Below are 24370 nucleotides of genomic sequence, written 5' to 3'. Positions count from 1 at the left end.
ATATATTGTCCAAATGCATTCTATTATGTAATTTTATTGCTTAGTCAATGCTCTGCCTATATGCATATTCGTGTGTGTGTGTGTGTGTGTGTGTGTGTGTGTGTGTGTGTGTATGTGTGTGTGTGTGATGTATATGTGTGATTTGGGAGAGCTTTTGAGTATTTTCTAACTAAAATAGTATGTCAGCTATGAAACTTTTAATCCCAGTCTTAAATTGTAGTGCCTTGAATGACTGACCGTTTGTTATAAATGCCACCTAGACTATAGTAAGTATTCATAGTAATCTAATAATCTGTGTTGTTCAGCCTATTTTCTTTTCTGTTGTTTTCTTTTTTCTTTTTGTTTACTTTTTCCCTCAGGGACATAGTTCTCAAGCTACTTCAGTATGAGGCATCCACAAACGTGGCCGACAACAAAGGTTACTTTCCCATTCATCTGGCTGCCTGGAAAGGAGACGTGGAGATTGTGAAGATTCTCATCCATCACGGACCGTCACATTCCAGAGTCAATGAACAGGTGCCCTCGTCGAACGTTTGTTCACACATTGTAATTCACTCTCAGGCTTTGCAAAGGCAAAGCCGCATGGAAGTATTGATAAATTTTATCTTCACCTTGCCAAAAAACATTCTACTTCTGAATTTCCTAAAGGAAACATTTGAACAATTCTTAGATGGGTTTGGATGTGATGCACAGAGACTGTGGGTTCGGATGTGATGCACAGAGACTATAGGTTTAGATATCATGCACAAGCAGTACAGATCTTGGATATCGTGCACAGGCATTAAAGCATTTGGGAGGATACTTTGTGAAAAATATCTCACATGAAGGAAACCATTGTAAAATTTTTGCATGCCTAATATAATCATCCATTTTTTATCTGCTGAATATTTAAAGATAGAACAGTATTTATGTTTGTAATGAGAATTAGTGTTCTTTGATAAAATTTTAAATGCTAAAACAATGTTTACAATGATCATTTGCATAATGCTTTCCATTTACGTAGCATTTTCACAGTTAAGTATACTTTTTGGGAATCAATATGTAAAATACAATGCACACAGTTTCTAGACTCATAGTCAGTTAAAAATTCCCTCTAAAGACACAGACTCACACACACACACACACACACACACACACACACACACACACACACGAGAGAGAGAGAGAGAGAGAGAGAGAGAGAGAGAGAGAGAGAGAGAGATAGATATGTCTCGAGTAAGTTGAGCACCACAGACCACAGAGCATTATAATCATGGTAGATAAAGGCAGAGTATTTGCAAGGGCATAATATCTGTATTATAACAATGAACATATTTAGAGAGGAGTTCACCTCTGAGCATTAAAACAGGTAAGAGTGCAGGTCTGAGAGACTGTGGCCTCCTTACCAGTGTAGCAGACATCCCGAGCTCTGCACATCCCTACTGTTTCCACTTTGTAAGACTATATTTGCCATCAGCATGCAGTCCAACAAGTGAGTTACAGCCTCGGTATTAAGCTGCAGGTTGGCGGCTGTCCAATACCGATGTAAATAGATTACTGCAGGACAAGCATTTCTAATTAAAGGACAATTACCATATTATTCAAATAGTTATAGACTTTGCAGACCTTTGGCTGAAATTGAGAGTAAGTAAGAATGGAAAGTATCACTAGCTTGAAACAACAGAGAGAAAGAAAAAATTTATAACCACATGCAATGTTGAATGCAGATTAATCTGCAAAAAGAATTTTGTTTGTTGGGAAAGTACTTTAATTTTTTTATGACAATTAAAATTTGGGGTTTGTGATGTTACCAAAATGTAGGATTTCAAAATTAGAATGCGTTGAAGTCTTTTAAAAATGACAGACAGGACTATCTTTATAGTCATCCTATCCTAAAAGGAAATTTGTGAGCATCCTTTTCTGGTCCTGAGGAGGCAGAACTTCGATCCTTTACAGGATGAGCCATCTGGTGGTTATCCTTAAAACTGTCTGCAGAGCGCAAGTGTGAGCGCAACAGCCCAAGGTTACAGGAAGGGATGCTAATGCACATAAACAAATGTTCTTTCAACGACACAAAAATAAGAAACATCCAGTTCATTTATATTTGAAAGCTGACATTTTCAGATGGCATAAGTATATTGGTATGATTTGAGAGAAACATTTGTTTTTGGTAATAATGAACATTGATGGAATTATGAAAAATTTCCTCTTAAGGACACTGCAATTAATTTTTTTTTTCCATTTCTGTTACTGTGTGCTGCTGTTTTGTTGGCAACAAGTTGAACATTTCTTGAGACTGTTCGGTTGTTGGTGTCTGTGTGTGTGTGTGTGTGTGTGTGTGTGTGTGTGTGTGTGTATGTGTGTGTGTGTACGTGTGTGTGCCTGTGCAGGCACGTGCTGGGGTGGCTGTGTGGGCCAGTATGTGTTTGCATGTGCACTTGTGTGGATGTGCGTGTGGAAGCTGAGGCCCATGTTATTCCTCAGATGTTGGGTACCCTGCTTTGTTTGGAACCTGGGGCTCACTGACAAGGTTTTCGGGCTGGCTGGTGAGCCCAGGGACCCTCGTGCCCCGGCTTGCTCAGGGACTGCAAGCCTGTGCCAGCATGCCTCCTGATTCTTTTTTTTTTCAATGTGGGTTGTGAGATGGAGCTTAGGTCTTTACCAGCTAAGCTTAGCTGTCCTCCGGACACCTTGGGACTTTTAATTTGAAACCTGTCCTCCCACTCTATACCATTACTTCCGAGGGTCAGATGTGGGGATTTTATTCTTATAAGTAACTTGAATTTTAGCTCCCCCCCCCCCAAATGGTATATAAATATTCTAGCTAATTAGGAACTTTTACGTATTCAAACAGCATCGGGAAGAAACGAAAATCAACATTAACTGAGGGCTAAAGGAAGTCAGTCATTGATCTAAGTACTTCCACCTGCGCAATGTTACTTAATTCTTTTCAGAAATGAAATTATCTTTCCTATTTTATAGATGAAAAACCAAGCTCAGCGAAGCTAAGTAACTTGTTTAAGGTCACATGCTCCCGGGTGACCCAAACTTGAACTGTGATTCTAGGTCTTCACACTGATGTTACCCCCCCTACATCCCATTACTTAGAGTGTTTACCATGTTTCGGAAGTTGTACCGAGCACTGCATCTACATTCCCTTCATCCTTGTCTCAGCCTGGTGAATGTCTAGGGCCATGACCTTAGAGAAGAAGAATTGGCCCATCACGCATCTATTAAGAAATGTAGTCAACGTTTGAAAGGGTTTTCAGATCCTTAGTCAATTACAGTCATGCCATCGAAATTATGCACCGTAGTTATTGCTTCATTGTGCTTTCTGAAAAGGATCTTTGACTTCTTATATGGTTTTCCCTCCTTCCCCATGTGGGGTACATTGTTGTCCAATTCCCCTGATGGAATTTTTTTTTTTTTTTGAGACAGGGTTTCTCTTTGTAGATCAGGCTGGCCTCGAACTCACAGAGATCCGCCTGCCTCTGCCTCCTGAGTGCTGGGATTAAAGGCATGCGCCACCACCGCCTGGCTCCCTGATGGAAATCTTAGTACTAATACTCCCATATATCGTTTCAGATTTTCTTTTGGAAAGCATTTGTAAGCTATTCCATTTCAAAATGCTCTTGTTGTTACTTGGGAAAAGCACTAATGTTTATGTCACGTTTCACTAGTTAGCAAGTGACTTTAAAAAAAACTCATTTAATGCTTCTGTCATACTTTGGTTGTGCTGCCACATAGTGCCAGAGTTTGTTTGTCCGTCTGTGTTTTTCTTCATGGTCCTCCTTTGCATCACCGCTTCAGTGCTCTGGGTCATTTAGTAAAATAAGGGTCATTTGAACACCAGCTCTGCCGTGGCACATCGGATCTGATGGATGAGATGGCCATTACGTGTTGCCAGGGATGATTCATGTCAGAGCTGAGATGGAGCGGAATGGTTCAAGATTTCATCATGCTCAGATCAGCATGTGATTTAAAACATATGAACTGTTTCTGGAATTTTCCATTTAATATTTCAGACCTTTTGCTGAGTATAAGTAGCTGAAATTGTGGATCGTGGTCTTATTGGTTGGTATATACTATAAGTTTAAATAACGCCAGTTAGCAGAGCATGTTTTTCTATGTCATATTTCCATGCTTTAAAATAACCTTGGGGCTCCTACTGAGCTTATAAAACATCCAGATTAAAAATATCAGGGAGTCTATTTTCAAAAATATTTCAGGCAGTCAGTCTTACATTTTGACATTTAGAAAAGCTCCCTACATGTTATCTCTTGGTTTATGAACCACACTGCAGGGTTTGTAGAGAAGACAATGTTCTTACTGCACAGGTGAGGATGGTCCCAGGATCAAAGGGGCTGAGAATGGGGTGAACTAACACTTCCAGGTGGATCCTGTTCACCATGCTGTTTTGTACAGAAGCAGTGATACAAACGCAGGCAACGGCGTCCAAGGGGTCAGGACATCCCGGACTCAGGCGTATATATGAGTAATGGGTATACATGCTGAATGGGTAATGGGCTTGGTAGGGAGGGGCAGCAGGGGAGGAGCTGGGGGTGGGAAGGGGAGGGTGAGAGTGTGGTGTAGGTGCAGCACTCACGTATGAAGATCTCCACAATTAATAAGAGTAAGAAAAATAAACTCTGGTATGTGGCAGCAGTGCAGACAGTATGGTGTCCTTCTCTTTCCTTCTCATGTTCTGTGGGTTCTGTGTATGTTCACCTGTCTCCTCTTTTACCTTGCCTTTATTTTTCTCTTTAATTTACTACTGGGGCAAAAATCAGAGGCCCCTTATCTCCAAAGTGCTTTGTCTTTGCCATTTGCTGGAGCTTGAACTCTCCTTGTGTGTCGGCTGTTTCTCTTTGAACTCAGGTCTTTGGGTAAATGGATTTTTTTTTCAGTCATTTCTTTCTGTTGCTCATTTTCAAAGAATACCTATCTGGTTAAAAATTGAAGGATTGAGAACCTTTAAAGAATGTTTTCTATAGATACACTAGCAATTATTAATCGATACATCATCACTGTCTACTCATTTTGAGTAAGATGTTTCTTTTTTAGGCTGTTAGTGGGTGTGGACACAAGTATGTAATCTTGCCTTTTTAAAGATTCCACAATTGTAGTCTCAATGGATAAGAAGGCCCAAGCATATGTTGATTGTGGATAAAAACCTGTGAACATTGTCTCCTAAATAGGTCTTTAATGATGGAGATAATTTCTCCTGAGATTTGAATAGCACTAATTGGTATTATTAGAAGAACTTACAATTTTGTTCTTATTTTCTAGACTATGGGCTGTGGAAAAGTAGAGGGATCTTTGAGGCATCATTACTTCATAATTGGCCTTCCTCTTTCTCAGAGAGATATTACAGTTTGAAAAATAAGATTCAGTCCTTTTTAGACCAAGGGGAAATTGGGTTGGTCAGGAAGCATATTTTTATGTCATATTTTCATGTGTTAGAGTAATAAGCTTGGGGGCTTTTATCAAGCGTGTAGAACAGTCAGACTGAAAAATTAGGAAGTCTAAAACTATATGTAGTCAGTCTCTATGAGGATGGAAATTATATTAAAACACCAAACTAAGCACATGGTTAATTTTTGCGAACAGTGGGAGAAATATCTTCAGTAGATTGCCTCCCGTCTGTCTGACCCCAGCTTTTTATCCACTGTCTCTAAAGAGTACATTGCCTCTATGTTTTTTCTCTCCTATTGCCCTGTCTGGATTCTATACACACCCCACACCACCAAGTCTTTTAAGTTTTCAAATCTTTCCCCCAGCTCCTTAATTTACTGGTTTGAATTTTTCTTTAGGCCAGTACAAGCCTGGGGTGTTTTTTTGTCCTGGAAGATCAAGGTCTGTTTGGGTTTGAATTGTTCTTTTCCATTTGTTTTGATAGGAGCTACTATATAAGAAGTAAATACAGAGCTACTATTTTCTCTTAGCCCAGTGCTCTTTGGGTGAAATCTCTGGAAAATTTTAAGATTACATTGTAGCCACAGATGGAGGCAGTGAGAACGTAGGCTTTAGGTTTTGACAGGTCCAAAAGATCCCGGTTCTTCTTCGATGTAGTGTGACGTTTTTCATTTTTAGTCTCCTTACCCATGAAGTAGCTATATTAATACCGAATGTGTAAGATCTCCAGAGGGGTGAAGGAGACGGTGTTGGAACGTTGGTAGTTGTTCGGCCAGTGTGTGACGTCACCCCTGGTATGTTGATGGTTCAGACTTGGCAGGTCTGGGCTACCTGGTTCCAGTCATGGGCTACATGTCACCTCACATCACTATCATCAGCGGTCCCAAAGCTGTGGTGCAGGTCTTGCTGGAGGTTGGAAGAGATGTGAGCTGTGGAGTGAGTTGAGGTGATGCTGTTGTACCACAGGCTTTGGGGAAATACAAAGAGACGTCGAGCACCATCTCTGACTTCATGGTACCCGTACACACCACGGAATGGCTGTGTAATCAAAGACCTGTCGTTCAGTTCTTTGGTACCTTAGTGGCCTCACCCTCCAGGTGAGAGTCATGGTAATGTTGGTCTCCATCTTATAACAAGGGTTAAGTGAGTAGATACATGAAATGAGACTGTGTCCGATGCCTGCTGTTAACTGTGATGGTGGCTGTGGTAAGGGCAGCTGATCTTTCTGGAGTCCTAGTTCAGTGCCATTTCACTTCTGTTGTTAACATTTCTCGTTCACAGTTCTCCTGGCGGACTCTGCCACCTCTTGACATACCAAGACCACCATCTATCCAAGTCAATTGCCAAAATTGTTTGTTTGTTTGTTTGTTTGTTTGTTTGTTTTTCCGGAGCTGAGGACCGAACCCAGGGCCTTGCGCTTGCTAGGCAAGTGCTCTACCACTGAGCTAAATCCCCAACCCAATTGCCAAAATTGTGTGAAGGATCCATTGCCTTGTTACTGAATTCATTAAAACAAACAAACAAACAAACAAAAAACCTAGTTAAATTTCTGGAAAAATCTCTTTGGTTTTTCAATAGGAATTCCTATCAGCTGCAAATGCTGTACACTGGTGTTTTTGGCTACTTGTCTGGGTATGAGTTGAGGCATGATTTTTACCTGTGTTTTCAAAAGGAGGCTATCATCTTCTCTTAGGGAGAGGATTCCTCATTCTTTTTGCCAAGAAGAGAAGCAATTATTTATATTTATTACTGGCTGTTGTATGAGATTTTGTTTATACAATAAACAAATAAAGGTTGCCTGGAGATCAGAAGGCAGAGCTAGCCAGGCCAGACAGTAGTGGAACACACCTTTAATCCCAGCATTTGGGAGGAGGAAGCAGGAAAATCAGGAGTTCAAGGCTACATTGGGCTACACAAGACTAAACCAGTCTAAAAGAGAAACAGAGCTGGGCAATGGTGGTGCATATCTTTAATTCTAGCACTAGGGAGGTAGAGGTAGGAATATAAGGCAGGTGGAGACAGGATCTCAGCCCCATTCAGTCTGAAGATTGAGAGACAGGATCGTTCCCATTCAGTCTGAGGATTCGTAGAGATAGGATGCTCCATTGTGTCTGAGAGTTCTTAGTGGTAAGAAGTCTCTGGTGGCTGACTGCTCTGCTTCTCTGATCTCCAGGAAAACTTCATTTGTCACACACAAAATATCATACAACAACTGATCATATTTATAATAAAAGCAATGGTTTCTACTTATTTAAAATAAAATGAAACAATTTGGGTAACATTTCTGTAAATCTCTCATCATCAAGGATATATCATCTCAAGTCTTGTCTGCAAAGTCAACCATTAAAAGTATAATTGTTAATCTTCCTTATTAACAAATATAAAGGAGGCATGTACAGTGCAGGGAACATTGGCCATCTGGACCCAGCAGGGCCATTAACTATCGTGGCTAAATCATCATTCTTGGAAGCTGGACTGTGTGATGCAGAGAAAAGTTTGATTTTTCATATTGAAGTGATAAAATTAAAACATGATTTTGATGTAAAAAAATGATGATTATTTTTATCCAATATAAAAGTCAGTTAGATATACTTACTACATATATTACATTTGAGTTTACATTTCCAATCTTATACATTTCCAAGTTATAAATGATTGCGTCTGATGGCTGATTTAATTCCATTCTGAAGACATGGCCTTTTGTATCTCCGCCTTACATAGAACAATGAGAATGAAACCGCCCTCCACTGTGCAGCTCAGTACGGACACTCAGAAGTGGTTGCCGTTCTCCTAGAAGAGCTCACGGACCCTACGATCAGGAACAGCAAACTGGAAACGCCGCTGGACTTGGCAGCGCTCTACGGACGGCTGCGGGTGGTGAAGATGATCATCAGCGCGCACCCGAATCTAATGAGCTGTAACACCCGCAAGCACACGCCGCTGCACCTCGCCGCCCGCAACGGTCACAAGGCGGTTGTACAGGTGCTGCTGGAGGCGGGAATGGATGTGAGCTGTCAAGTGAGTCCCTTAGCCAGCCATCCGTGCATTTAAAGGTGACGGGGCTGCACGGCCTGCTTCTGGGAGCACGTGGGGAGTTAAAGCACAAGCTCTCCCTTTGTGATAACTGGAGGGCCGTGGGTTATGAGTAGATGGAGGTTTTGGGTGGTATCATGAGTAACTGTTTTCTTTTTCCTGGCATTTCACCTACAGCCTGGTACCGTAGAAAGTCAGGTAAAACTTAGTGAATGAATTTAACTTTTTATTTATTTTAGTCTTTTAAGATTTCTTTGTTTTTATTTTGTGCATATGAGTGTTTTGACTGTGGTGCATGTACATGCCCCGTGTGGGACATTGAATCCCCTGGAACTGGAGTTATGTATAGTAATGAGCTGTCACATTGTTGCTAGCAACAAACCTGGGTCCTCTACAAAAGTAGAAAGTGTTCTTAGTGGCTGAGCCATCTCTCCAGCCCTAACGCTTAATGTTTTAGCATAGTCACAATGCTTAGCTGACCCACTTAGAATCCAGTGGTTCCAACTGTCCTATCAGGTGGAGTACTATCAATTTCCAATAAAGAGATTAGGAATTAGAATCAGAGATTTAAAATTTTTTGTCTCAGACACAGATGATAAAACCAGACTGTGGGCTTCGATTTGCTGATGAAGTTCTGGGTCACTTTCCAATATAATTTACCATCTCTACTAACTAGTGACCAGTCACTGTGTTCAAGGAGACTCAGAAAAAAATGCAGTGAAAAAATTGCAATTTGAGTGTTTAAAAATTATTTTATGTGCATGAATATATATTTGTGTGTGTGTGTGTGTGTGTGTGTGTGTGAGAGAGAGAGAGAGAGAGAGAGAGAGAGAGAGAGAGAGAGAGAGAGAGAGAGAATGGAAGAAGAGTTATCTAAAAGAACATGGACAACCTCTTGTAGTCATGACATTGATGAAAGTGTCTTTCCTACTCCAAACAACCATTGTCTGCCTGTAAATCCCAAAGAAATAATGAGACCGTACCACCTGCCTCTTAGCAACTGTTAGCTGTCTATAAGCCTCCAAGGAAGGGTGCCCTTGTTAGCCCGCCCTCTCTCCCTGATTGAATGTTGACATGCCCAATCTTGTGCAGGTAATCTCAGCTGTCATGTTTTCAGGAACACAGTGGCCATGTCATGTCCAGAGGACAACAGTCCACAACACTCCACTCTTTCCTCGGCTCTTACATCCTTTCTTTCCCCTCTTTGGGAATATTTCTAGAGGCTTGGGGGAGTTGCTATAAATGCTCTGTTTAAGGCTGAGCAGTCAACAGTCGATTATTCTCGGCACTTTAACCAGTCTGGAGTCTCTGCAGCTACCACTGCCCACAGCAGAAGGAGCGCCTCTAACCAAGGCTAACAGGAGCACTCATATATGGGCATAAATACCATTATTTAGAAGGTAATCTGGCGGGCACATCAGGTCTGTTTAGCAGTTTCCCTACTTGGGACTATTATCACATTTGCAGCTGCAGGTGTGGATTCTTGTCTGTGAACAGCCAGAGAATGGTTGGTTATCTCTCTAGCAGTCACAACAGCGGGTACATCTTGTATGACTGATGGGTAGTTGTCTTAGTAATTTTTCTATTGCTGGACAGAGGCAATTTAGAAAACACTTGTTGGGACTTACAGATTCAGAGAGTCAGTTTATTCCATGACCATCATGGTGGGGAGCATGGCAGCAGGCATGTACAGAAGTTGAGAGCTCACATCTTGAGACAACAAGCATGTGATGGGGTTGGGGGTTGGGTAGACAGAGAGGGAGGGGACACTAGATGGGAATGGCTTGGGCTTTTGAAACCTTAAAGCCCACGTCCAGTGACACACCTCCAACAAAGCCACGCCTCCTAATTCTTTCCAAACAGTTCTACCTACCAGGGAGGGACCAAGCATTCAAGTACATGAAGGCCGTTCTCACTCCAACCTCCACAGCAGTCAGTGTGCAGGGCGCACAGCTAACGGAGACCGTGGAGGACAATTCTCCTCCAGCAGCCTGCACAGCACCTCCTGGTACTGTGAAAGCTAACCAGCAAGCAGTTTCTAGCTCTGTTATAGCTTTATTTCAATGTTTCTGCCCCACAAACATGCAGTGTCTGGGTTTTCTTCAGGTGTGTTGTGTCAATTGTAAATCAGATACCTGTCTCTCTCAGAGGCTGGGTGGACATCATGTGAGCTGATAGGCAAGATTTTTTTTTTTTTAAAAGATTTATTTATTTATTATTATGTATACAGTGTTCTGTCTGCACATATCCCTGCAGGCCAGAAGAGGGCACCAGATCTCATTATAGATGGTTGTGAGCCACCATGTGGTTGCTGGGAATTGAACTCAGGACTTTTGGAAGAGCAAGATTTTTATGTCTGTGTCAAGATCTGCTAGGTCAGGCTGGGCCTTATGGCAACAGTGTGATTCTAAGAAGGGAAGAGAAAGGAAGTATGCATGTATATTTGAAATGTCACATGAGTATTTTCTCTGGAAATTTTGCTATCTGCAGTTTTTTTTCTCTCTAAGCGATTTTTAAATTATAGCATATTTGAACTATTAAACAAAATATTTTGATTTCTGTTTGGCTAAATTTCATGTAGGTTGACTATCCCTTATTTGAAATGATTAGGGATAGAAGTATTTCAGATGATTTTGAATCTTGGATCATTTGCATATAAATAATGAAATATTTTTATTTTGGGGAAAGGACCAAAGACCACATATGACATTTATTATGTTCTGTATACACCTTGTACATAAAGCCTGAAAGTGATTTCAAACTATATCTAGTGTACCTGCATTTTGACTGTTACCTGTCATGAGGAAGCTGTGGAACTTTGTATTTATGACATCATGTCAATCCTTAAAACTTTCAGATTTTGAAATATTTCAGACTTTTAATGTTCATATTAGGGATGCCAAGCCTGTCTTATATATACTTATAAATGCTTTACTCCTAAAATTTTTCTTAATAAAGCCATTCCTATTAAGAAAGTAGGAATGAACTCACAGTATTTGAACTACCATTCTTTTCTATGGGTTTTTAAACCTGATTTTTGGTAACTAGAGAGTGAAAGTAATATGTTATACTAGCGATTTAACTGTATTTCTTCCTTATAAATATCTTTGATTAAATCTTGAAGAGTTTAGTCATTAGCACAACATTAAGACAATTATACTTTCCATGAATATTCACTAAAATTGCCCAAAGTTAATAATCAAAAGTATAAGTTACCATACTGGGAGCTGTTAAAATGAAAGTTGAATAAAGTACAGCTTCTTATTAGCACCTTATAGTGACAGGGGATGTGAGGTAAGTGCGTATAATGAATACATCTCAATTAAATAAACTTTATACTAACTTCTCTAGATAATTTAAAACCTTCTCCAGATTTTAACACCTCCTTCTCTGTACTCTCACTCATCTTACTTTTATTTTATTGAGAAAGAGGAAACAATCACAAATTATACTACTGTTTTTAACATTCAGTTTTCTACTTAGTACGCGTGTGTGCACACGTGTGCACACCATGGCGCATGTGGAGGTCAGAGAACAACTTGTGAGGAGTCAGTTCTCTCTTTCTACCATGTAGGTTCTGGGGATTGAACTCGGGCTGTCAGGTTTGGCAGCAAGCACCTTTATCCTCTGAGCCATCTCGTAGACCCACCTTTCCTTCCTGGTCCTGTAAATGAACTCTGAGTCTTTATAAACAGGTCAGTGCTTTCCTTGTACAGTAGGTTCTGTCTCCCCTGTCTGCTGGGATGCATCACTCCGGCAATAGTCCCCTTCTCTTTAACTTGGTTTCTCCTTTGCACCTGTATTATTCACATAAGGACACAACGACATTGTAATATCTTGTCTTTAAAAAAACTCTCATGTGTAGCTGTAGGTTTTTTAGTCTTGTCTGGCCCACAGTCAGGACAAATCCCTTTTATCTGTCAATTCTGTACTTGCTTAGACCCAACCAAGTAAACATGTAGAGACTTACATTGTTTACAAACTGTATGGCCGCAGTAGGTTTTTTGTTATCTAGTTTTTATATTTTAAATGAACCCATATCTATTAGTCTATAAGTTGCCACATGGCTCATGGCTTACTGGTACCTTGCGTCTTGCTTTTTATGGTGGTGGCTGGCAGTGTCTCTCTGTCTCAGCCTTTTATTTTTTAGAATTTTTTTGTTTGTTTTTCTTGTCTATACTTTTTGGCTATTGGCCAATCAGCATTTTATTTATATAGAGTTATATCCATAGCATTTTCCCTTTTCTTTTTTTTTTTAAAGAAAGGTTTTAACTTTTACATAGTAAAATTACATATAACAAAACAATTATCAAGCAAGAATTACAGTTACAATGTCTAGTCTATTTATAATAGCTAGTTTATTTGTATTTGGCAAAATTAAAGAAGATATTCTATCTATCTTATATTTGTGAGTCTAAGGTTTTATATCTAATTTATCTTTTATCATAACTAAGGAAAATTATAACTATCTAGTCTTTAATTACATCAAAGACCTTAGAAGGATATAATATTATCTGAGAAATGGGAGAAGGATGCAAGCAAGTTTTGGGAGTCTTGTGAGAGTAGACAGAGACAGCTGGCAGCCTGGATAGTCACTTAATGTTCCTTTGTAAAGTTGGGGCATCTGTTTTTAGCCCACAGGCCTAGAGTCTCTCAGTCATTTTTCTTTGTGTCCTGTAGAATTTCTGGCAGTTTCTTCTGCAAAGTAGGAACCTGAAGAACCATTTCTCCAAGCAAAGTTTAGTGGTCACCTTCCTATGGGTCCTGCATGTCCAGTTGATCAAGCAGTCCAGGCAAAACCAGTTTCTTGCCCAAATGGCTATTTTTGTCAAGGTGAAGATAAACTCCATATGGAGTGTCTTTGATGCCCATCCTCTTTTCTGAAGTAAATTGGTGCTGTCAGGAGCAGACATGTCTCACTGTCTAGAAAGTTTAAATTTTTAAAATATTTTAAATGCTATATTTTGTAGGTCTTTGAAGTATTTGAAGATTACCTACCTAATTGAATTATATCTGAGTATACCTAGAAAACTTAACATGACTGTAAGTTTGACTATCATAGAAGACTAATTGTTAATCTGTATTTTTTAATTATCCATTACAATCTAAATGAGATACATAAACATAATACCTCAAACAAGAGTAGAAATATATATACAGTATAACAAAACTAACTTTAAACTTGTATCAATAAACTAAAATCTATAGTAATATAAAACCTTTTAAACAAGTTGTTCTTTAAAAGTAGATTTAATAATCTACCCTTTTATCTTATCATATCTATATCACTCATGATTTCACAATTCCTTTTGATTGTCATCCCTTTTCTCTGATTTGACTTTTATTTGTTTATTTTTGTGAGTCCTTTTTAAGATAACCTGAACTCAGCATTATTAGGTTACACAGCCCGTAACATTGGAGGTATAGCTTCAACAGGAAAACACAGGTTCTAGTATGTGTTTGTGATGGACACAAGTGATCGTATCTCGATTTAGGAATGCAGAATCAACCCACCGTGGCCACAAGTGATTGGGAACTGTTAGCTAACCATTTAGAGGATCTAGGATCTGGGAGACCTGAGTGGGAGCCTGCAGCAAAGACAGACATTCGTAGGTTTTCACTTGACTGTGTGATGAGAAAAACTCTTAGAAATCAGGATGGCCTAGAATTTAAGCTCCTGTCAAGTAACACAGAGGACACGTCTCTCAGAAACTCCATCTTCTTAGTGGTTTCCGTGTGAAATAGGCAAAGAGTGGCAAATTCATGTTGGAGAAGGCATGGAGGAGGAGGAGCCGTAGTGTAGTGTCTCACTTTCTGGTCCCATGATTGCCTGCTCCTGTCCTGACCTCCACCCATCGGTGTCCCGAGACCTTGCGCGCAGACATCCTTCCTTTTTGTCTGCCCTGATTTCTGTGTGGACCTCATTTAGTCTCTTAGCTCCAATGACATATGTATCTGATAAATACCAAGTTCCTTTCTTTCTTTCTTTCTTTCTTTCTTTCTTTCTTTCTTTCTTTCTTTCTTTCTTTCTTTCTTTCTTTCTTTCTTTCTTTTTTTCTTTCTTTTTTTCTTTCTTTCTTTCTTTCTTTCTTTCTTTCTTTCTTTCTTTCTTTCTTTCTTTCTCTCTTTCTTTTCTTTCTTTCTTTCTCTCTCTCTTTCTCTTCCTTCCTTCCCTCCTTCCCTCTCTGCCTCCCTCCCTCTCTCTCTTTCCTTCTCTCTCTCTCTCTCTTTCTCTCTCTCTCTCTCCCTCTCTCTCTTTCTTTCTGTCTCCTTCCCTCCCTCCCCCTCTTTTCTTCTCTTCCTCCCTCCTCCCTCCCTCCCTCCCTCCCTCCCTCCCTCTCTCTTTCTTTTTGCCCTGGAATTTACTCTGAACTCTAAATTAGTCTGGATATATCATTGGATAGCTAATGAGCAGCCCAGACTCCCCATTTCCCAAACCGAACCTTTAGCCTTTATATCCATTGCTCCTCTCTAAGCCTGCCAAGCACCAGCTCCTTCCCATTTCAGCAAATGCCAGTAACGTTCTTCCAGTGTCACCAGACTTTGGACTCTTTCATGCTCTGCCTTCCTTTCTGCAGAGCAAATCTGCAGACTCTGTGGTTGTGTTCAGAAGGTCACTATTGAACAGTACCTTCCACAGCATCACCTTTGTCCACTATTGAACAGTACCTTCCACAGCATCACCTTCATCCACGTCCTCACCATCTCTTGCTTCCTGGGTTTCTCTGGGTTCCCTTTACCTCACTTCGCTGTTTAAGTTGCTTAGACAAAATTCCATAGGCTGAATAGCTTATGTAAGAGGAATTCATTTTCCCCCCATAGGTTACAAGGTCTAGGATCAGCATTTCAGCTAATCCTAATCTTGTTCTTGGCAAGCAATCTTCTCCTGCCTTCTTAATTTCTTCCTTCATGTGACATTTCTTCTATATATAAATGGAGAGTGAGTTCTCTGATGTGGCGTCATGTTATAAGGACACCGGTACCATCAGATTAGCACCCTGCTCTCAAGATTTAACTACTTCCTTAAAAGCCTTGTGTTCAAATAAGCCACAGTGTGGATTAAATTTTTACACCTGGATTTGGGGGAGACATAACTGTTCAGTCTATGACAGATTCTCATTAGTCTGTTTTCACCATAGTAGCTGGATAGGACCCCATTCCGCGAAGTCAGGTCATTTCACTTTTCTATTCCTAAACCTCTCTTGCTTTTCCATTGTACCCAGAGCAAAAGGCAGAGTTCTTCCTGTGGTGGCCACCGTCTCATACAATTTGGTATGACAAAGGGAACAGGTTGGTTGCGGATTTGTTTGTGATGGAGTTTGAAGGGCATCACGTAATTCAGGCTTACCCTATAAGGGAATAGTTCCAAAAAATTGAAAGACGAAACCATGGAATAGATGTTTCTGTAAGGAAAAAGTACAGGGAAGAGAAGAAACTGAGTAAAGAACATTTAATGGAAAAGCTCCCTGTGAAGTAGTTACAAGAGGAATCCCAACAGCATGACGTCATACAATCCTGTGTTCACTATGCATTCACTGAGTGCGTGCTGAGTACCAGGCATTGCCTGCCATGTGTCAAGGTCACAGCAATAAGGGAACTAGACAGGGACTTCAGTGAGAAGGAAGGGGACCCTTGATAAAGCGGAGTAAAGAGAAGTAAGATCTTGAGTAGAAGGTTGAAGTAGCAGCAGGTTCACAGGAAGTTTCTTTCTTTGTTTGTTTGTTTGGTTTGTTTTTGGATCATCGTGGAAAGGTGCCTGTGTTTAACTGATTGAGGTGCAGAGCACTCTGCTTCTTGATGAAGAGTGTGGGGTTGAGATTTCTCATATATTATGTTAGAATTTAATGTCAGGTATATTAAATACCCAATAGTATGTGCCATTGAACTTGCTATTTCCAAGAACGTAACGAGTATTGCTCTTGTATATAAAAAGGTCAAGCTCATATAATCCAGGGTTTTACCGCCTCTTTTACACTACTGTATCGAGAGAGCAGGAGAATAAGACAGGCTTTTTGAGATCCAAAGCATAATGATGCGATAGGGCTGTTTTAAATGAGGACAGGCAAAGACAGTAGAAACACTATATATGTATCTTAGATCAGTGTAGAAGCTGCAAATGAGTCATGTCCGCTCTTTTTTGTATCATTCGGGTATAAAGCGCATGGTTGTCTATAGCTTTGTCGAATATACAAGGTCCTTGTTTTATGCTCTTGGCCATTTTGCTATTATTTTCTGAGTGTGTTTTGGCCACGCTCTTGGTCGCCGTGCAGGCTGCGCCAGAGACGTGTGACAACTATGCTATACTTTTATAAAACACTCTTAGCCTGGTTTTTTATAAACGTGTGTCAGATGTTGATTTCTCTGATGTCGTTTCCTTTGTGGGATTGTCTGATCTATTAACGGCTATACTCCACTCTCCTTATTTTAGGGGTGTTCAGAATGATAAATCGCAGACTCATCTTAATTGCTTCACAGCGTGCAGTGTCTCCTGCGTGGAACAAGAAGGATTCTCTCTCAGTTGACGCACATAGACTGATGTGACTATCTTTTACCGTAGCAATGCTTCGATGCTCAGCTCGTTCTGCCATATAAGCGTGTCATCGACAGCACGGCCTTCTAGAAGGACGCCATCATGAGGTTATGAATCAGCCCTCCTCCAATCAAATTCGCTTACAACGTTCGTGGCTCACACGTCTCTTGGATCTCACTGTACTCATAGTTGCTTTGTATGTTGCTTCCTTACTAACACTCACTCTCTAATTAGAGTCTATTCCCTTTTCTTCGCTAAAATATCTCCTGGCCCAATCTATCTACAAGTTCTGTAAGTATGGAAATAGTGCTCGGTATGCGTGATTATGTGCCTCTGTTGCCCAATTCGAGAGGATATGGGATCACATTCTGCAGGGGAGGTATACTCCGATACACAGCAACGTGTCCTACTGCCTCGCATCAGTCCTACTGCCACATGGAGAGTAGAATTGTAGGAGTAACATCTCTTATCAGCTCTAGCTCGTAGGATCCTCTCTCTCTCGCGACTGATCTTCTTTACCTTTGGAATTCTTCTTTTATCCCCGGATAATATCATGAATCGACATTCATGGTCTCGAATAACCAAGGTGCCGATGTGATTGTCTTTGATTCTCCGAGTTTAACATTCGCTTAGTTGTATTGAAATGCATCTGGAATCTGAACTTAGACCTAGTGTGTAGTAATTTCTCTTTCTGAGTAACCTCGACGCAGAAGCTCCCCTCTCTAGCGCCCGCTTGAGTTTAGCGGCATAGAATCATGTCTCTCCCTTACCCATTGCCCACGCTGTCAGTAGATGGAGACTACGCTCGTTCCTTTAAGCGCTCGTTCGTCCTGCTCCACCTCTTCCTTGATTAGCGTGCATTCTCACGGACGTGTTTTCCTGCTGCGTGATCCTCGTGCGCTACGCCAGGTAAACTCCCTGCTCATGTTCACTGACTGGCCTCCTATAGTTGGTTCCTTCTTTTTCTCTTCATCATAAAATCTAGCAACAAATTGCTAGTTCAATAGATGACTATCATGCTGGTTGAATATGAGATCTATGTTTACTTTATGGTGTCACAGACGTGGCCCCAGGATTGGCATTTGTACTCTGCCCTTTCCTAAAAGATGTATAAATGTCATGTGAAGGAATGAAAGTGACCGAGCATCACACAATCTCAGCGTCTAACATTCAAGCACATACCTGTTTCTAATGACTCTGCCTGTATTCTTCCTCCTTGTGATCTGACGCTCATGCTATAACTGTTACTACCCCCAATTCTTTACAGTGGCCTTGTAGTTCGCTCTCTGCCTGCGATTCCGATGGCGTCTCACCCAGATCTATGTTCATATCACACCAAAATCAACTTTCAGTGGATGATCTCCTCTAGATATTCCAAGACTTAGTGGCATACACGCAGAAACTCTATGCGAGATACAGATAGTGGGGTCCCACAACTACAAGTCACAGACTCAGCACCAGATTGGAACTCGGACAATATGTGCCTTTTTCAAGATTCTATACAGATTAACACTAATCAATCTCTGGCTAACGTACAACTCTATACACACACGGCCACTTCTCATCGATGCAAACGCAGTTATTACATGATATACCTCTGCTCTCTTTCTCAATCCTTAGAGCAGGTAAGTACATGGGAGTCCTTAAATGAGTTATTACCTATGTACTCTATATTCGATAAGTTGTTGATTATATCATGCTCCTTTATTTACTGAGTTAAAGATTCTTTTACTAGTATATATAGAATAAGAGAATTAGTCAACAAGGCATTTATATGAGAACATGGTTGTTCTGAATCCCTTTACTGTTCGAGAGAAGGTTGAACAAAGCGCTGTGAAAGTGTTGTCGCATAGATAAGAGAGATTAGCTAGCATGAAGTAAATAGACTAGGCCAGTGACGAGTGTTGTTATAAATACTGCTGAACCACACATGATAAGTGACTCTTTGATGCCGTCTAGTACGCAGTGCTAGCGATAGAGACCTGAGCGTCATTAAATGTTGATGGTGAGAATGTACGACATAGTACTATAGTCTCAAGGGAAAATGGAAAACGGTCTCCGTCCAACCAAGAAACCACTGTTATGAATGAAACTTTTTAGTGATTTTAGATCAAAATTTATAAAAAATATTATCTTCTCTCAAATATCGGAGTCACAGGAATATGACATTTAATAAAAGTAAATGTAGTAAGTGTTCTCTTAATTTCCATATGTGTGAATTTATTCAGCCACTTATTATGATAAGCCGGCAGAATGTGTCCATTAAAATCATGCTAGTCTCATGAGTATACATAGCTCTAGATCTACATATAGGATAACAATACACTATACTCATATTCTACATAACAAAATAATTCAGTGTAACAGAATTGCAGTGAGGTTCACCTCAAAGCCCTGTATACCCGCGCGCAATGCCTTATTTTGGTTGAGGTTATAGGATCATACAACATAAAATGTGTTAATTATAGTCTATAAAGAACTACGGATTAGCATTTTATGTTATCCGTTCAGATATACGGCTGATTAAGACGGGAGTATGCAATCCGACTGAGAAGTTCTGTTTAGTCTAGTTTTCACACTTTACATGTACTTAACTTGATAGGACTTAGTTACGTTTATGCAAGGTATGTTTTATTACAATTAGCAACAGTAACTAAGAGATTATAAATCCTGGTTTTTTTATTTACATAAGCAGAGTTAAAACTCTAAATTTGTCTGAAGCTGGTACTGAGAGTGCATTACAGTAATTATTTCCATGAATCTAGACGTACAAAAATGGCATAAGGTGTAACTCCATAACTAGAGGAACAGTTGTTAGCACTTTCATATAAGACTGGTTTGGCACAAGCATCAAATACAGGGCTAGAGACGCTTCTAGGCTGAGTGATGCCTGAAAACTCAATGCTGCCTTCATCTATTTGAATCTTTTTCCTCTGAGATATGTCGTGTCCAAGACGCGTAGGGTTTTCGGTATATATCCTGCGTGGAAAGCACTCGATATAGAGTAGATATATACCCCAATGTGTGGTCTCCTCAATCCCTCTCAGTAAATATGTTGTGACGTTAGTGCCAGTCAAAAGCAATAAGTGTAATTATTAAATCATGGTTCTCTTGCTTCAATAATTATAGTAAGTCACTTCGGTGAATTTTAAAAATGAATAAATAATACATATAATAACGAAAGAGCCCTAAATCACGCACGAGCTCAATATCCATTGAGATTCATACTTGCGTCGTACACTTCCTTAAGTCTGAGCTTTCTTGCTTTAACTCCTGCTCTAGGTAGGTGGTGTTAATCTAAGATTATCTCTCGTAATGTGTTCCTAATGGATGGCTGCCTCAAGAATACTCTTTTTAGACTTCATCTAATCATATTGATGAACTTGAGTGATCAGAAATGTGATTCTCTGTGCCGAGTTGTTTCTATACGATTCTCATCCTGGACCCTTAATCCTCTAATAGAGAGCTGATGGTGAGAAAGCTATTCGCTCGGAGACTGGGATCCTCAAAGGTGTTCTGAAGATACTTCGCTTCTTATTCCTTAGCTGTATGAAACCAACACATCGTGCGCCTATGTTAAAGTTTTTTCTCAACAGTCCATTTCCCTTATTTTCTTTCCCTTGCCTCAGTACTACTCTAGCTTAAGGAAATCACTTTCCGATCATCTCTCTCTCTATTGCTTCCTTCTCTTTAGCCTACTCTCACATCTCCAATTCATTGGACCCTTAACTCTTTGCCGCTCTCTCCTGTCCTAGTTTTCTCTCTAAACATATATCGCCATACTCATATTACAGTGTATGCTCTATTATGTTTATCTTAACCTCTCATTAGTATTTCACTAGATCATTATTGTATTTTCATACCTACTATCTAAACTCATTACTATCACCCGGGACTCCTATCGATTAAGTGACAATTCTATTATCTACATCTTGTATCTAATCATCCGGTGTTGTTAGTGTGACCTATGTCTGATTTGTTCTATGTTGCTGCGTGACACGCGCCAAGCATGGACCAGTGGCGACAGGGGCGAGGGTCAGGCGATCGCCACCTGCAGCGATAGAGATTCAAGGAAGGGACCGGCAAGCGAAGACTCGCGTGCCGCGCTGGTGTAGTAATAGCGTGCGGGAATCGAACCTGGGTTTATCGGGAAGATAGCCAGTGATTCTCTTGCTCGCACTCCGAGCTTAGTCTTTTCAGTTCCACATTTCGTGGTCCTTCTCTAGTCCTTGTATGTTGATCTGTTATGTGAGATGTGTACCCGGTATCATTAGCCGCAGTGCTAATTACACTGACTAGTGAGGCGCCGTGGTCGGCGCGACACCTCGCTCCTCATGACCAGTTGACGCTGTCAGTATAATCTTCATCTCATGTCGACGCTCTGTTTTTGAGCCGTTGGTAGAACCTTTTCACCAACTATTACACCAAGGCGATTCTCAGTGCCTGTTCTTGCCTCAGACGTGCTTCATTCTTTCAACTGCTTATGCTATTCTCAGAGTGAATGATTTCTTTCCACTAGTGCATGTTATGTGGTAAGATAGATAGTGTTTATGTAAGCCAATAAGACACAGTTGGTTCGCCTCTCTTAGATCAGACCAGGTTAGAATTGTCTAGTGAATGTCTACTAGGACAAGGCTGTGTGGCCCATGAGCATCAACGAACAGTGTCAGGTATGGTCGTGTCTTAACAGATGTCCATTACTCCTTTGTATGTCAAGGTCTGGTATCAGGTTTGGAAGCTTGAGCGTATTTGCATACTCTATGAGAGCTAGCTAATAGACGCACACCCAAATGAAGCAGTGCCATACTCATCGACCAGAAGGATCTCTTCGGAGGAGAAAAGCAGCGAGAACAGCATAGATAAGCAGAGCCTAACGCATGATCCCGTAGTAGACCTCGAACGCCGGTTGTCGCGTTCAGTTCGGATCGCTGAGTGATTGAGCGCAAGATACATAGTGCGTTTCTATCAGGCAGAGGAGAATGCTGGTAACTTCAGTCTCTTCTATATGAGGAATATTACCAGAGATATGTTACGGAACGACGCTTTTACAACTGATGTACGACTATTTAAATATGGATCCCTATCTGATCGACTTCTGAAATTGCCCATATCCAGTCTATGCGATTTGATTTGCTCAACGTGGACCTCCAGAGAAATGCTCGGGCAATCGGATCCGTGTTGTAGCTGAGCTCTCAAAAAGGAGGTAGCTAGTGCACCGTGGCTATTATTGTGTCTCACTCGTGAGATTCTCATGTTTAAACTGCACATTTTTAATTTGCCATGGTAGAGCGGTGATTGATTTTCCTTAAGACAAGTTTAAGCTACCACGCATAAGCCAGAAGTGTTCATGATCGTAACATCACCTATCGACATTCAGGTGCATTGAAGGCAAGTAAAATTATGCATTGTTTCAATAGTCACATCTGCATAGCATATATCACAGTCACCTTCTCTCAATTCCTCACCTGTGAGCTTAATCACCTTACTTGAAGTGAGTCAGATAATGATTGCTTAGTGCAGTCTGATCAGCCTCTCTACTCTAACATGGCCATAAACTATCCGCATGTATCAGAGGAACTAGTGTGCCAATGCCATATACTTCAGAAATCTCGTTTCTGTAGTTGGTGAGAGTCATTCTACTGACATCTTGATTTTGCTCATGTGCAGGATCCCCCTCTCCCCCTGCCATGCTACTGTCATACGTAAGTAGCCTCGTAGAGAACCTTACTGAGAGAAAAGTGTCGCGTAACAAATGTAAAGCCTCTGCTTTGCACAAGGGCAAGGAAATGGTTTGCAGAGCAGGTCAGGTGTGTCCGTAGTCTCTTACAATCTGAGTCTGTCTGTGTGCAATTTCCCTTGCTCTCGCCTATGCTCCCCATCCTTTCTAGCTTGTCACAGCAGTTAATTCTTATAAAGATATTATCCGCGCTGGTCAGATGTACCTAATTTCTGTTTTTCCAAAGGCTTCCAAAACTGATAGAAAAGTAGAGCACAGAGTCTATTGTTTTAGGTGCCGTGAAGTGCTAGCATACTGAGATACCGTTATGATAGCTTTTTGTTAGAATAATGGGTTATCCTTAATCATCCCAGCTCATCAGGTGTTGGGGGCGCAAAAACAGTCTCAATCATTAAAAGGTACTTGGGATAGCTCAAGTCTAATGAGGAGTTGTGTCTTCTCTCTCCTCTCCCCTTCCTCCTCATGTTGTTAATCCTCTCTTCTAACATATTTTTCAATATTCGTGAGAATATTTCTCAATTGCATCATTGTCACGTAGCTCAGAGGGCTGTTGGATGAGTATTTGAGAGTACCAGAGACACAAGCACAGATAGAAGATTAATATCAATATCATGTGTATGCATCGATTACAAGCTAGTATTACCTATAAGAGTGACTGCCAAGAATACATTAATACCATGCGTCTGCTACAAAATTTTCTAGAGGTCTCAAGATGCGTGAGAAAAGAGAAGAAAACAAAAGCCAAACAAACATAGAGAATTTAAGACTTATGGGGTAACTGTTGTGTGGTGTCTTCCTCTTATAAATATGAGCATTGGTGGTGATAGCTTAGCACTTGCTAGTGCAGTATCTCGATCTTAATTGCATTGGAGACGCTGAATACAGAGTGTCTATCGGCCTTCCTAGCTGCACGCAAGTCTCTGCCAAGTGTGTCTCTCCAGGTAGTTCTCGTCGTATGGGATTTCTCTTAGAGCTTACTCGACGAGCGCGGCACTCGCTAAGATTTTTGAGCAAGGTCTCTCTCGGGAATATTTTGAGTAGACGCACAAGAGGCCTCATTCAAGTTGAGCAGCATTAGCTTAGGACTCTGCCCTCTTAAGCTGATAGTCATAATATTGCACTGGCAAACTTCAGACCGCAAGCTATAAGAATCGGGGGAGAGGAGATGACTGTTAGAGGGTACATAAATGTATTGTGCAGAATTGGAAGATGGTGGTGATGATGTACAAATTTAGTTATTACTATCACAGTGCTGTAATCAAATTTGTGTAGATACATTATACGAACTCCTTGATGATACACATGTGTCCGTTATAACAACTCTTTCCTACTGATAATTAATAAAAACTCTCTCAAGACAATAAGAGGCTTTTCCTGAAATTTTAACTTCCTCTCAGGTAAATCGTGGGCAGGCTTCTCCATCTCTCTCTACACTCGTTTTCTGTACTTATGCTAATATAGTCTTCATCATGCATTTGTAATTCTAATGGTAAAGATTTTGTGCCAAAATCCGAGTGTAACTTATAATGCATATGCGTATAAATAGTAGATTGTTGAATAAACTTGTGTTTGACGTGTCGGTTAGTATTCACCTCTTCTTCAAATCCAGGATCACTCATTGACACTGGTTTTATCTGCAATCAGGTATTTGTAAAGTCCATAAACTGTATTAGAGT

The 24370-nt window shown here is 40.5% G+C and overlaps 1 protein-coding gene across 1 annotated transcript in view; it reads left to right on the top strand.

Annotated features, from left to right (window-relative positions):
- Positions 1-8619, top strand: part of LOC119089249 (ankyrin repeat and sterile alpha motif domain-containing protein 1B-like) — a 189975-nt gene extending 181356 nt beyond the window's left edge. The window contains exons 3-4 of the mRNA XM_037211914.1: positions 360-516; positions 8116-8619. Coding sequence (XP_037067809.1) covers positions 360-516; positions 8116-8445 — 487 coding nt within the window. The 3' untranslated portion in view covers positions 8446-8619. The remainder of the gene's footprint in view (positions 1-359; positions 517-8115) is intronic.
- The last annotated feature ends 15751 nt before the right edge of the window (positions 8620-24370 follow it).

Source organism: Peromyscus leucopus, chromosome 18 (assembly GCF_004664715.2).
Source record: "Peromyscus leucopus breed LL Stock chromosome 18, UCI_PerLeu_2.1, whole genome shotgun sequence".
Lineage (NCBI taxonomy): Eukaryota > Metazoa > Chordata > Mammalia > Rodentia > Cricetidae > Peromyscus > Peromyscus leucopus.
This window is presented reverse-complemented; position numbering and strand designations above follow the sequence as displayed.